Here is a 14,284-nt window from a genome sequence, read left to right as displayed (position 1 = left end):
AACAACACAATCCTGCTTTCTCTCTGGATGAATGCGTTCTCTGTTGTGTACCCAATCAGGTGTGTCTGTTTTTGTAACCCCCATGCTCTCAGGTTACCTGAGTTCAACATTGCCAGGGCGGAGACAGGGTATGAATAAGGAGATATATATATATACACATTCATACAGACTTATTCACCCGACAGCAGCTAACATTCTCTACAGGCTCTCAAGCTATCGCTAAAACATTTCCCTTCAGAGAGTTGTGAAAGGTCACAGAGGTAGGCCAACTAACCTTTTGACCTCTCGTCGTGCGTAGGCTCCATCTCCGTGGCAATGGTCTTCTCCGCAGAACAAGTGGCGTGTGTGTGCGAGGTCCTTCTGCAGAGCGGACGCATGGAGAGCTTGACTGGCTTCCTCCGCACTCTTCCCCCTTCTTCCTCCTCTTGCCTGGGGGGTCTGGAGAGCGTCCTGAAGGCACGTGCTGCCGTGGCCTTCCATCTGAGGCGCTTCTCGGACCTCTACGCCCTCCTGGAGGGCTTCCCCTTCTCCAATCGCAGCCACCCCCTGCTGCAGCAGCTCTGGCTGAGGGCACACTACCTGGAGGCCGAGTGCCAGAGAGGGCGCCCCCTTGGGGCTGTGGGGAAGTACCGCGTACGCCGTAAGTTTCCCCTGCCAAGAACCATCTGGGATGGAGAGGAGACTAGCTACTGCTTCAAGGTACAGTGAATTAAATCTGCTACGTTTGAGTTAATATAAATAATATTTAATATTTTACTACTTCAGAACATTTTTGCAACAAAATGTCCCTAGGGACTTAGGGGCTCTTGGTCCATGTCCCTAGGGACATGTTGCCAAAATGTCACATAATATATGTTATAGATAGAGCTTAATTATGGACCAAGACATCTATAACATTGTGTTGCATCCGAGTTTAGACTAGACAAAAAGATGAGGGGAGGAAGGCTCTTGTGGAGTCAAGATGGTGTATGTCAAGACAAAAGGACTTTTCTCCCTGGAACTCAAGTCTAAAGTGTCTTACTCTGTCTGCTTCAAATGTACTGAACGGTGCAGATGAAGGAAAGGAAATGAGTAGAGGCCTCTTACGGTTACCATGAACTTTAAATCATTATCCTACTTGTTTCAATCTGAAGTGAATGTTCCTCTTTATAGGAGAAATCCCGGAGTGTGCTGCGCGAGTGGTATTACCATAAACCGTACCCTTCACCACGTGAGAAACGAGCGCTTGCAGCCGCCACCGGTCTCACCACCACCCAGGTGAGCAACTGGTTCAAGAACAGACGGCAACGGGACCGAGCAGCTCACGGTACTACCGGGTGAGTCTTCACCTTCTCTGCTCTCCCTCGAATACGTTTCACGAGAAAATGTTCACCCCTCCTTTAATTTCTTGTTTGTCTGGCAGTCAGTCCTCTGTTCTTGCTTTATGACAGTATTACATTTCATTTTGCTGTGGACCACCACTGCCCTCTTTTGGCATGACCAGAGAACTGAAATGTGCTCTCTCTCCTCTCAGGGAACAGGAAGCTTGTGGACCACTTATTGGCTCCAACAGAAACCCAGGAGCAGCATACCCGTCCTCTGACAATGACCTTTCATCTCCAGGCACCCCCAGTCCCCCCTTCTCCTGCCCCCAACCCCCACCTCCTGAGCCATATGGGTGGGGGACAACTCTGAATCTCTCCATTACCTGAGCCATTATGTATAGTATGTTCACTTCAGAGGCAATACTATTCAGTTGTCTAGCCAGAAATGTGAGAGAGCTATCTTTTTTTAGTAACACCCTGTATCCAAAATGGTTAAGTGTTTTAAATCTGGAAAAAATTAAATGCAATTTAATAGAAAAGTTGTCACCTAATCATTGACACAATGTTTGAAACGCAGCACTCTGGCAAGATGTGCTGAATGATACCGATGAAAATACCACTTCCGTAGCTAAAACCAAGACATGCCTGACACCTCTTGGGGAGAAGTAATGCATACGGAAGATATCCAGTGACAGTACAACCCAAGGCATTGACAACCATTTTAATGTCGCCCATTGTTACGTTTCTTCAAGTTTTCAGTCACTGCCATGCTCTGTGAATATAACCTTCGATGTCATCTGTGAGCTTACTGCACGAAACCAAGTCTCAAATCTGACATTCACAGAAATCAATTGTTGGCAAAAAAATCACAACTGATGATCATGATTATATAGCATTAAAAAAAAAAGGTTTCAGTCAGTGTGGTCTTTATCCTTAAGAACGTCAATGAGAATATAATTCAGAGAAAGGCATCTTCCAGTTTTTTTTTCCATGAATGTGTACCATCAAGTGTTTTCTGTGATCCAAGTTGCCAACATCTAGCAATGTAACTTGATGGTAGTTCTGCTCTCAGATCAACGCGTCTACGAGTCTGTTGGTTTCAGTGGATGGAACATCCATCTGCCCCTAGTCTTTTGCAATGTCAGGGCAAAACTGTCCCCAATTCCCATCTGTGTATTTCCTACACTGGTTAAAAGGTTTCTAGGTCATCTATTGGTTCTGATTTATGGTTAAGAAGCCCAGGTACTCAGCCAGAACCTTGGTGAGGTTCTCCACTGTGGGCTGGTGTATGTTCTCCTCAGTGTCATCCAGTGTGTAACAGAACAGGGGGAAAGGGGGTGGCAATGACGTGAAGCACATGAACACCTGAGTTGGTGTGAAAGAAAAAAATGCATGCAGGATTGAAAGTATTTCATAAGGCAAAATTCCATCAGCTGAGGCGACGCAGTCTTAGTGTGTCTGTCTGTATCTGAGCACACCCTCTCACCTTAATGCAGGAAGGGGATGTAATTGATTGTCACCACAGCCGGCAGTAGGTTGGTGTGTGTGTGGAGCCTAGTGGGTGGGGGGTGTGTGTGTGGAGCCTAGTGGGTGGGGGGTGTGTGTGCCATGCCCTCTGCCAGGTACCTCGATCTGTAGAGTCTGGCTGTCCACTCCTCAAATGACTCCTCTCTGTCAAAAACCACTAGTTTGAGGGTTACAATAGATGCCTGCAGAGAGAGAGGGAAGGGGGAGGTGGTTGTGTTTAATAGCAGAAGATGGGAAAGAGAGAGGGGGGAATTCTCTGCTCTGTGCCAACTGGGAACCAAGTCGAGGCCAAGGCAACATTTCATCACATCTCAATTCTCATTTCCCAGCAACAACGTCACTCCTGCAGTTGATTTGTCTTTTTGTGTGAGGCTGCAATGATGTCGCAGTTTGGCTGTGTGACTACCAAGATCTGTCTCCGGAGGGGGGAAGGGGGGCACTGCCAAACAGAGGATTCTGCGGCTAAAAACAGGGCTGCTCTCTGCAAGGCTACAGTCAGCACCTTATACTCTACACTGCAGAGAGAGAAAGGGGACAGAGAGCAGGGAGAGAAACCCAGCTACTCAGCATCTCTGTTCTTTCCATTGCAGTCTTTATTCTGTGTTTCTGAGTAAACTGCCTGAAATCAAACACTGATGGAAGGTTATGACCACAATGTTAAGGCTCGTTGTGTTACTGAATTCTGTTTGCTGCCAACTTGGGATGGGTGTGCTTTGAACATTTGACCATTTCTCATAAAAATCTCCTTTACTGACTAAACTGATAAATAGATATCAAATGCGGTCCCTGGAAATAAATTGATAGACATAATAGGACACCCGCTGATTGAGAGCAGGGACACAAATGTAATGTAAATGGGTCCAGTGGCAGGACTTTGGAGTCATAGTGGCAGGTCAGTAGCAGCCTGCGAGTGGCCCCGGGGTCAAGGTTCGCGATGATGTTAGAGAAGGTGACCTGTCCCCGAGGCGTTGGCGACAGGAAAGAGTCGAGTTCTACTGTCCAGCTTTATTGGGAGTTGAACATTTATTATTATTATTGATATCATGACTGTTGATGGTTAGCCTACTCTTCCTTATCTAAAATATTTTGCTCTCAAAAATATAAATATATTTATGCAGTAACTGCCATGGTTTGTAATTTCTGTAGCCTCCTACTCAACTGAAAACATCTAATCCACTGATAACACAACTTGCTTTTTTGGATCCAGGTTTTCGTTGAGGCAAGGGTTTATTTTAAAGGCGCTGTCCCTGCCTGACAGATCTTACAATGCCGATACGTTAAATACCAGCTAACTACTGACCAAAAATATAAACGCAACATCTAAAGTGTTGACCCCATGTTTCATATGCTGAAATAAAATATCCCAGACATTTTCCATAACCACAAAAAATATTATTTCTCTCAAATGTTCAGATTTGTTTACGTCACTGTTAGTAAGCATTTCTCCTTCGCAAACATAATCCACCAGCCTGACAGGTGTGGCATATCAAGAAGCTGATTAAAACAGCTAGATCAATACACAGGTGCACCTTGTGCTGATGTTATGGTATGGGCAGGCATTAGCTATGGACAATGAACACAACTGCATTTTATTGATGGCAATTTGAATGCAGAGATACCGTGACAAGATCCTGAGGCCCATTGTCTTGCCATTCATCTCCCGCCATTTCATAATGCACAGCCCCATGCTGCAAGGATCTGTAGACAATTCCTGGAAGCTTACAATGTCCCCGTTCTTCCATGGCCTGCATACTCAGACATGTATCCCATTGAGCATGTTTGGGATGCTCTGGATTGATTTATGACAGCATGTTATTATTCCCGGCCACATCCAGCAACCGAAGAGAAGTGGGACAACATTACACAGGCCACAATAAACAGCCTGATCAACTCTATGTAAAGGAGATGTGTTGAGGCAAGTGGTGGTCACACCAGAAACTAACTGTTTATCTGATCCACACCCCCTACCTTAAGGTATCTGTGACCAACAGATGCATTTGTGTATTCTCAGTCATGTGAAATCCATAGATTAGGGCCTAATTGAATCTATTTCAATTGACTGATTTCCTTATACGAACTGTAACTCAGTAACAATCGTTGAAGTTGTTGCATGTGGCGCTTATTTTTGTTATTCCTGTTCCATTTAGTTCCATTCAGTGTTTCATTTGAGGATTCAGTCGATACATTGTGTGCCCCAGGTCACATGCCAGCAACTCTAGCAGACCCACAACCTGTTCATAGTGATCAAATAAGTTAAATACCATTGCCAGGAAAGATAAAAATGATTCCATCATTATGAAAGATTTTTTTTTTTATATATATATGTTCTTATAAAACAATGAAAACAATTTACACTTTTAAATGTACAGTCATTGATACAACATCCCCCAGAAAAACAACGTTCAACCGTAAGTTTTCGTCGATGCATAAAGAACCCCCATTGCCTCATGCAGAACGCACCAACTCAGAAAAAAAAAATGTAAATCCTAAAAACAATACAGCATCATAGAAATCAGCCTTGAACAAAGATTTAAAAGTCAAACAGCAATACATAGAAATAAAAAAAACACGGTGCCCTCTTCATTTCACTATTTTGTCATTTTCAGGTTGCAAAAGTGGCCAAAAATAAATTATACAAATATTCAAACATAACATAACATTTCGGTATTTACCATTTCTGATTTGTGCACGTGCAACATCGATGCACCGAGCTATGTTCAACATGTATAACTGCAGTTCGCTTCAAATCAAATATATCAAAACTAAACCCTCAAAACACCCGTACCCCTCCACACACACACACACACACAAATAAACAAAATAAAGATTAAGACATCGAAGATAACAACATCACAGCACATTTGCTGAGCTTCAGTGATAACATGAGTGTGTAGGGTTGTTTCAGTTGCTCTTGGTTTCGCCCAAGACGAGATGATTTAACTGGCTGGAGGAGGATGGGCAGCTCACAGGACACAGGGAGGCAGACTACAACAGAGTCTGTGGATGGGGCAGTGATGAGCAAATACCAGAGATGGTGAGATGAAGAGAAACGGAGACAGAGATGTCTGTATACATGTTGCTCTTATCTACACAAACAAAACAATACATAGTACAGTTCTTAAAGGGGGTGTCTGAAAGGTCCTGAGAGTAGTGAGGGTAAGAAAGGATTCCAGTTGAGGCAGGGCAGAAGGTTCCTGAAAAAGGGGGGCCTGTGATGAAAGGGTACTTAACTGTGCTCGGGGCTTACGTTTACTGGAACGAAAATAGTCATATGCTCCTTCAGCAGACCCTTTTATCATTTTTGGGAATGGATGTGGCCCAAACGAGAATTGGAACCCCCAACGTTGGTTTTGCCAGCTCCACGCTCCCCTCCATTTATCCCACATTCATAACAAACAACGGACACAAAGCTGTAAGAAAAATGCTTTCTGTAAAGAATATAACCAAGCTAGTGAGAATATAGTGTATTTGTGTTGATTTATTTGACTGTATTCCTGTCAGATGGACATTTTTACAAAATGGCCACAAGTTTCACACAGACCCACCACCCCAAGCTAAGTTACTTCCGTTTTACGTCATTTAGGTCTCACAGTTGTGTATAAATGGTTGAGTTTGATTCTACAGACACTAGGACTGTCTGTTAGCTAAATTAATGTATAATACCCCTTCATTCTAACACACACACACACACACACACACACACACACACACACACACACACACACACACACACACACACACACACACACACACACACACACACACACACACACACACACACACACACACACACACACACACACACACACACACACGGCTACAGTGTTTAAAGATCATTTCTATGAGTCTTTTCTAAATGCACACAGGTGTGTACCCGCAGCTGGTACCCAAAACAAAAACCACGAAATATGCTAATTCTACAAATTGTAAAACATACTGCTTGGATATTTGTAAATACCTTTCAAATGGATTGTTAACCAAAAATGGACATTGAGATACTATCGTTGAATTTATGACACTATATTCTGTTTCATAAACTGAACGAGAAGGCTCGTCTCATATCACTGGCGTACCTTGTCATATTATAGCTTGCTCGTAACTGAAATGCCCTGTGTCAGCCTATCACACACTCAACGAAGGGTAAAGAATAACATCGCCAGAGCTCTCCATTTTCTGCGATTAATGCATTGTGGGAGTATTTGCTGTACCCTACACACCTTCATGAGTTACACACCTCATTAAGTCAGTTATATCAGTACAATAGACATGTGTTCAACCTATATGTTGAATCACACAGGCAAAAGTACAGTACCATTTCTTTTAAACACACGTTTCCCAGAGCATTCTGGGAGTTGGAGTCCTTTTTTTTTTTTTTTGGCTGATTTGCTTCAGGAACAGTATTAGGCCTCGCCGTGCGATCTTTGTGTTCTACAGTTCAATAAAAGCTCTACTCTTTATTGGCTCTGCTCTGACGCAGGAGTGTATAAGACCTCAGTTACAAAAAATAAAAACCTACAAGCAGGGACAGAGAAGGATTTCCTCTGGGTGCACAGCCTGAGGGAGTCGGCTTGTGCGGTGTGCGGGAGTTTAAAAAAAAATAGGCGTGTCTACTTGCAGGCTCTTTCTGTCTAGGCAATTCGGTTTCAGATGAGCCAACGGGGATCCATTGGTTCTCTGTAGCTCCTGTGTCCGTCCAGCCCAGAGCGAGGCAGGGATTCTGGTGGTAGGAGGTGCACCACAGAGAGGGTGGCGGCGTAACGGCAGGTCCCTCTTCTCCCCAAAAGCAGGTCAGAGTGGTGGAGTGGTAAGTGCTCCTCTTCTTCCCTACCACCCCACCCCCCGGAGGGAGATAGTGTGGTTGGAATGTGACAGAAGCAGCAGTTGGAGGATAGAACGTAAGAATGTGGGTGGGTGGGGGGGGGTCTTTCCCCCTCTTATGCTTAAAAGTTACACATTTTCTTGTACATAATGTTACACCTTAACTTACTTGCATTCGTTTTTTTTCTCTACTGCCCATATCTTCCACAAACCTAACCAGACTCACTGACAAATCTATTCCCCACTCATTTCCCCACGCATGACACTCACTGTGGCCGAGTTTCCAATAAATCAGGGTAATCCCCCCCCCCGGCTTAGGTCACACGTCCTCTTTGCGAATGCTTTTGCACGCCCTCGCCGAGGTCACTTCCTGTGTCCGGTGTGAGCTCACTTCCTCTGCGGGGTGTCGGTGAAGAGCATGCTGAACTTGCGAAGCTGCTCGCTGGCCGAGTGGCTCTCTTCCTGCAGCCGCTGGTTATTCTGCCGCAGGTTAGCCATCTCAGCCAACAGGTGCACTTTGTCCTTCTTCTCCTGAGGGACAGAGAGGGAGGGGAAGGTGGGGGAGAGAGAGCGAAAGGGACGGAAGAGTTTATTTATTATCAGTTTCAGTTCTTACCTGCGTCAGAGGTACAGCCATATAAATTAGCATCGAGACTAAATGGTGTAAACGGTACCTTCTCCAGGTCAGTGTTGAGCTGCTTCAGCATCACCTCGAGGCTGTACAGTCGCCCCGAGAGGGCGTTGGGTACCTCATCCCTGAAAACACACAAAGACATTTAACTCAACACTGTCACCTGGGTTTAGGTAGCAGGTAGGGCAGACAGGTTAAACAAGGTGTGTGTTCAACAGAACAACAGAGTTCATCAGGACCGTACGACGCAGTAGGTTAGTTCGGGAAACAAGAGACCGTTTCAGTGATAGGTTGTAGTTATGCCCTGGGACAGCACAAGCTGACCGGCCGGACTGCTGTAACTCAAACACTCCACTGTTAGTTCACGACAGAAGGTGTTCAGAGATCCCTTGGTAACTGGTTTGATCCATGTGTAACTACCACAGCTAACTACGGGATGGTGGTTCCCTACATGTGACAGGTGAGGTTGACCTGACCAAAGGGAAATGGGGAAATCCAAGAGTAGGCCGTGCTTTTATACACTCACATTTCGGGTTTAGGATTTGGAGTCTCAGGGTCAAACAGACGAAACGTTCCTAATCGGCTGCGACTGCCGTGAACTTAAGATTGTGCGTCCGTGGCAGTGTCTATGGATCGTGATTGTTTGAGCTTGTGCGTGAATCTTGGGTGTGCGAGTTGGTGTCGTGTGTGTGTGGAATATTTGTGAATTCATGCGAAGTGTGTGTGTGTGTGTGTGTCTCAGAGACTTACCCGCCGAAGGTGGGGGTAGTGCGTGGAGTCTGAGGTGTTTGGAATTGGGTTGGACTCTTGATCGGCCGCATGTCTGGAACCCCAACTTGAGGCTCACTGAGCGAGAAGAGCGACACTGCCCTTTGCACTGTAAAAAACACACAGAGACACACTGTTACAATGCTGCATTTCCCCATTCACAATCAGCTACCAATCTACAAATGCTGATTTTTTTCTCTATCTTCACAAGGTCCCTGGAGACATTTCACACAATCAAGCCCAGCCAGGAGCAGCTTAGCTGGGCTAGGGCAGTAATTGAGGCCCAGGATCATGTGTCAATAGGGGCCGTATGTGTTTGTGCCTGCTGGAGCTGCTGTGAGAAGCTTTGTGGTGGCAGGAGACCAGAAGGAGCCAGGTGTCAGGAACTGAGGTGAGTCTCCCTCTCTCCCCCTCCCTCTCTGCATGTATACACAAACAAAATGTCTCTCGCAAATATCTGAACACACACAGAATACTCACACTCACCCTCGTAGGCCTTGGCAGCATTGACCAGACTGGCCCACTCCAGGCCACAGGCAGTGTCAGGCAGGGGCATGAGCCCCGGGTCCAGCCTCCTCAGGGGGGGAACCTTATCCCTCACCTCTGTCAGAGACAGCTCCGACGCAGACAGAGGGACTGGCCAGGCAGGAGGGGGGGGCAAGTTAAGTGGTCTTAGCATTCATGATGATGTCACGTGATAAACTTTGCTTCTTGATAAACCATCATTATGTACGGATACAATGAAGTGAGAAGGTAATGACATCAAGCTGTGGCCCCACTCACCCTTCTTGTTGGGCATGTGGTTGGCAGAGTGTGCATGGCGCCGGGTGGGTAGGGTGCAGGTGAACAGCAGGTCGCTGGGAGTGCCCTGGTCAAACAGGGGGGCAGAGTTGGCATAGCTGGCATCCCTGCGCCCGCTGCACAGAGACTCGTCGGAGAACGTGCGCTGAAGAGTGTGTCGAGGAGACTGAAAAGAGAAGGGAGGGAGGTTAGTCGTGGGGTAGTATGTTTGTGGGTGAGCAAGTTTGGGGTGTGTATGTGTAAAATAGTGTGTTGTGTATGTGTGTGGGTGTATATGTGTATGGACAGTACTGGTCAAAAGTTTGGACACACCTATTCATTCAAGGGTTTTTCTTTATTTTACTATTTTCTAAATTTATTCTACACACTGAAACACATCAAAACTATTAAATAACACATATGGAATCATGTAGTAACCAAAAAAGTGTTAAACACATCAAAATATATGTCATATTTGAGGTTCTTCAAAGTAGCCACCCTTTGCCTTGACAGCTTTGCACACTCTTGGCATTCTCTCAACCAGCTTCACCTGGAATGAATTTCAATTAACAGGTGTGCCTTGTTAAAAGTTAATTTGTGGAATTTCTTTCCTTCTTAATGTTTTTGAGCCAGACAAGGTATGGGTGGTATACAGAATATAGCCCTATTTGGTAAAATACCAAGTCCATATTATGGCAAGAACAGCTCAAATAAGCAAAAACAAACGACAGTCCATCATTACTTTAAGACATAAAGAAGGTCAGTCAATCCGGAAAATTTCAAGAACTTCAGAAGTTTCTTCAAGTGCAGTCGCAAAAACCATCAAGCGCTATGATGAAAGTTGCTCTCATGAGGACCGCCACAGGAATGGAAGACCCAGAGCTACCTCTGCTGCAGGGGATAAGTTCATTCGAGTTATCAGCCTCAGAAATTGCAGCCCAAATAAATGCTTCACAGAGTTCAAGTAACAGGCACATCTCAACATCAACTGTTCAGAGGAGAATGCGTGAATCAGGCCTTCATGGTCAAATTGCTGCAAAGAAACCACTACTTAAGGACACCAACAAGAAGAAGATACTTGCTTGGGACAAGAGACTCGAGCAATGGACATTAGACCGGTGGAAATCCGTCCTTTGGTCTGATGAGTCCAAATTTGAGATTTTTGGTTCCAACAGCCGTGTCTTTGTAAGACGCAAAGTAGGTGAACGGATGATCTCTGCATGTGTGGTTCCCACCGTGAAGCATGGAGGAGGAGGTGTGATGGTGCTTTGCTGGTGACTGTCAGTGATTTATTTAGAATACAAGGCACACTTAACCATCATGGCTACCACAGCATTCTGCAGCGATACACCATCCCATCTGGTTTGCGCTTACTGTGACTATCATTTGTTTTTCAACAGGACAATGACCCAACACACCTCCAGGCTGTGTAAGGGCTATTTGACCAAGAAGGAGAGTGATGGAGTGCTGCATCAGATTATCTGGTCACCACAAACACTCGACATCAACCCAATTGAGATGGTTTGGGATGAGTTGGACCACAGAGTGAAGGAAAGGCAGCCAACAAGTGCTCAGCATACGTGGGAACTCCATTAAGACTGTTGGAAAAGCATTCCTCATGAAGCTGGTTGAGAGAATGCCAAGAGTGTGCAAATCTGTCATCATGGAAAAGGGTAGCTACTTTGAAGAATATAAAATATAAAATGTTGGTTACTACATGACTCCATGTGTTATTTCATAGTTTTGATGTCTTCACTATTATACAACAATGTAGAAAATAGTAAAAATAAAGAAAAACCCTTGAATAAGTAGGTGTGTCCAAACTTTTGACTGGTTCTGTATGTACTGGGTTTGTGTGTACTGTGCGTGTCCCTCACCGTGTCTCTTTGTGGCATCTCTCCAGGGTTGTCCATGATGATGAGTTTCTTCAGGTCGTCCTCGACGGTGCTCTTGTGGGATCTCCGTGGAGACCGCAGGTCCCTTAGCGATGCTCGAAGACGGGGCTGTCCGAACACGTTCTTAGAATTCACGTCCACCTGTCTGAACACACACACACAACAGGTTAAATACAGTAACACAACTTGTCCCATTGAGCATGGCTTAACATAGTGGCGTGATGCTTGGCTTTTGTGTTGGTAGTGCCACGGTAGACCAGTGCCTTTCAATGCTCTCGCGCGCGCACACACACACACACACACACACACACACACACACACACACACACACACACACACACACACACACACACACACACACACACACACACACACACACACACACACACACACACACACACACACACACGTTTGGGGTCACTTGGAAATGTCCTTGTTTTTGAAAGAAAAGTACATTTTTTGTCCATTAAAATAACATCAAATGGATCAGTACAGTGGAGACATTGTTAATGTTGTAAATGACCATTGTAGCAGGAAACGGCTGATTTTTTTATGGAATATCTACATAGGCGTACAGAGGCCCATAGGCATACAGAGGCCCATTATTATTATAATCCAAGTTTATCACTTTAAAAGGCTAATTGATCATTAGAAAACCCTTTTGCAATTATGTTTGCACAGCTGAAAACTTTTGTTCTGATTAAAGAAGCAATAAAACTGGCCTTCTTTAGACACGCTTGAGTATCTGGAGCCTCAACATTTGTGGGTTCGATTACAGGCTCAAAATGGCCAGAAACAAATAACTTCTGAATCTCGTCAGTCTAATCTTGTTCTGACAAATTAAGGCTATTCCATGCTCTTGCCTAGAAGGCCAGCATCCCGGAGTCACCTCTTCACTGTTGACGTTGAGACTGGTGTTTTGCGGGTACTATTTAATGAAGCTGCCAGTTGAGGACTTGTGAGGCATCTCTTTCTCAAACTAGACACTCTACTGTACTTGTCCTCTTGCTCAGTTGTGCACCGGGGCCTCCCACTCCTCCTTCTATTCGGGTTAGAGCCAGTTTGCGCTGTTCTGTGAAGGGAGTAGTGCACAGCATTGTATGAGATCTTCAGTTTCTTGGCAATTTCTCACTTGGAATAACCTTCATTTCTCAGAACAAGAATAGACTGACGAGATTCAGCAGAAAGTTCTTTGTTTCTGGCCATTTTGAGCCTTTAATCGAACCCACAAATTCTGATGCTGCAGATACACAACTATTCTAAAGGGCAGTTTTATTGCTTCTTTAATCAGTACAACAGTTTTCAGCTGTGCTAACATAATTGCAAAATCGTTTTCTAATGATCAATTCGCCTTTTAAAATGATAAACTTGGATTAGCTAACACAACGTGCCATTGGAACACAGGAGTGATGGTTGCTGATAATTGGCCTCCGTACGTCTATGTAGATATTCCTTTTAAAAATGTTTATCTGCCGTTTCCAGCTACAATAGTCATTTACAACATTAACAATATCTACACTGTATTTCTAATCAATTTGATGTTATTTTAAATGGACAAAAGCGACCCTACAACTTTTGAATGGCACTCACTCACTCACTCACTCACTCACTCACTCACTCACTCACTCACTCACTCACTCACTCACTCACTCACTCACTCACTCACTCACTCACTCACTCACTCACTCACTCACTTCTTGCTGCTGTTACTGTCAGAGCTGTAGGTAGTGGGTGTGTTTGAACAGGAGGGGGCGTTGTCGTCTGGTTGCCAGGCACCCAGTCTGCTCTTGCTGTATAAGGCCTTGGGGGCGGAGCTGGACAGAGGGGTGGAGCTGAGTAGAGCAGAGTTAGGCGTGACTGTGGCGGCTCGGACCGGCCGTGATTTCTCTGCTGCAGGGGTCTTGTAACCCTGGGGTGTATAGCAGGCCCTGTGACGACACACAGACGCACGGCATTAATGTACAGAGAAACACATGCTCGAATCCATAAACCGATCTATCTAGCCATCTACATGCATAACAAAGTCAATATAAATGATGCACAGGTTTAGAGATATGCTTGAGTTGATGGATCCATTCAGGGTGGGATACATAACTGACACAACAAACCACACGTCATGCAGAACAGCTGCAGGTGGAATTCACCTCTCAAATCCCCCTTTTCTCCTGACCCATTTCCACCAAAAGCCACTTTAACCAACATCTGTGAATATCCCTGACCAGCTATCATGGCTTTCTCTGGACATACATCCAACAAACCATCCACCCAATCACTCAAGCAACCACTCATCTACAAATTGTCCATCCAACCCACCGTCACTCAACACCTCCACTCATCCATCTTAACGCTCACACGTCTCTATCCCCATTTCCTAAGCTCCTGTATCACAGTTTAGACTACATACCTGTACGTTATTTGTTGTGTCCCACTGTGTGATGGGTGCCTCTGTGTGTCAGAGTGCCAGTGTGCTGTCCTGTTCCCCTGAAGTGACTGGATATAAACTGGGGGACTGGAGTGATGGAACTGGGGGTCTAAACCCCCAATCCTTTAATCCCCCTCTA

At 45.1% G+C, this 14,284-nt stretch overlaps 2 protein-coding genes across 2 annotated transcripts in view; one reads left to right on the top strand and one right to left on the bottom strand.

The window, feature by feature from the left end:
- The first annotated feature begins 171 nt into the window (after positions 1-171).
- LOC124006346 (homeobox protein six1a-like) lies at positions 172-2,014 on the top strand. Its single transcript, XM_046316318.1, has 3 exons — positions 172-699; positions 1,153-1,316; positions 1,514-2,014. The coding sequence occupies exons 1-3, from the start codon at positions 316-318 to the stop codon at positions 1,689-1,691; spliced, it is 726 nt and encodes a 241-aa protein (XP_046172274.1). The 5' UTR covers positions 172-315; the 3' UTR covers positions 1,692-2,014.
- Positions 2,015-5,124: 3,110 nt separating this feature from the next.
- LOC124004880 (signal-induced proliferation-associated 1-like protein 3) overlaps positions 5,125-14,284 on the bottom strand; it is a 109,849-nt gene continuing 100,689 nt past the window's right edge. Inside the window, exons 25-31 of the mRNA XM_046313704.1 lie at positions 13,418-13,651; positions 11,706-11,868; positions 9,832-10,015; positions 9,535-9,684; positions 9,031-9,157; positions 8,324-8,405; positions 5,125-8,180 (exon numbers count right to left, since the gene is read on the bottom strand). Of these exons, the coding sequence (XP_046169660.1) occupies positions 8,037-8,180; positions 8,324-8,405; positions 9,031-9,157; positions 9,535-9,684; positions 9,832-10,015; positions 11,706-11,868; positions 13,418-13,651 (1,084 nt within the window). The 3' untranslated portion in view covers positions 5,125-8,036. The remainder of the gene's footprint in view (positions 8,181-8,323; positions 8,406-9,030; positions 9,158-9,534; positions 9,685-9,831; positions 10,016-11,705; positions 11,869-13,417; positions 13,652-14,284) is intronic.

This window comes from Oncorhynchus gorbuscha, linkage group LG19 (assembly GCF_021184085.1).
Source record: "Oncorhynchus gorbuscha isolate QuinsamMale2020 ecotype Even-year linkage group LG19, OgorEven_v1.0, whole genome shotgun sequence".
Lineage (NCBI taxonomy): Eukaryota > Metazoa > Chordata > Actinopteri > Salmoniformes > Salmonidae > Oncorhynchus > Oncorhynchus gorbuscha.
This window is presented reverse-complemented; position numbering and strand designations above follow the sequence as displayed.

Excerpts from the sequence above, each read along its gene's own strand:
- LOC124006346 (XM_046316318.1), top strand. The coding sequence starts at position 316 with ATGGTCTTCTCCGCAGAACAAGTGGCGTGTGTGTGCGAGGTCCTTCTG. Across the intron at positions 700-1,152 it reads AGACTAGCTACTGCTTCAAG|GAGAAATCCCGGAGTGTGCT; the intron begins GTACAGTGAATT and ends TCCTCTTTATAG. Across the intron at positions 1,317-1,513 it reads GCAGCTCACGGTACTACCGG|GGAACAGGAAGCTTGTGGAC; the intron begins GTGAGTCTTCAC and ends CTCTCCTCTCAG.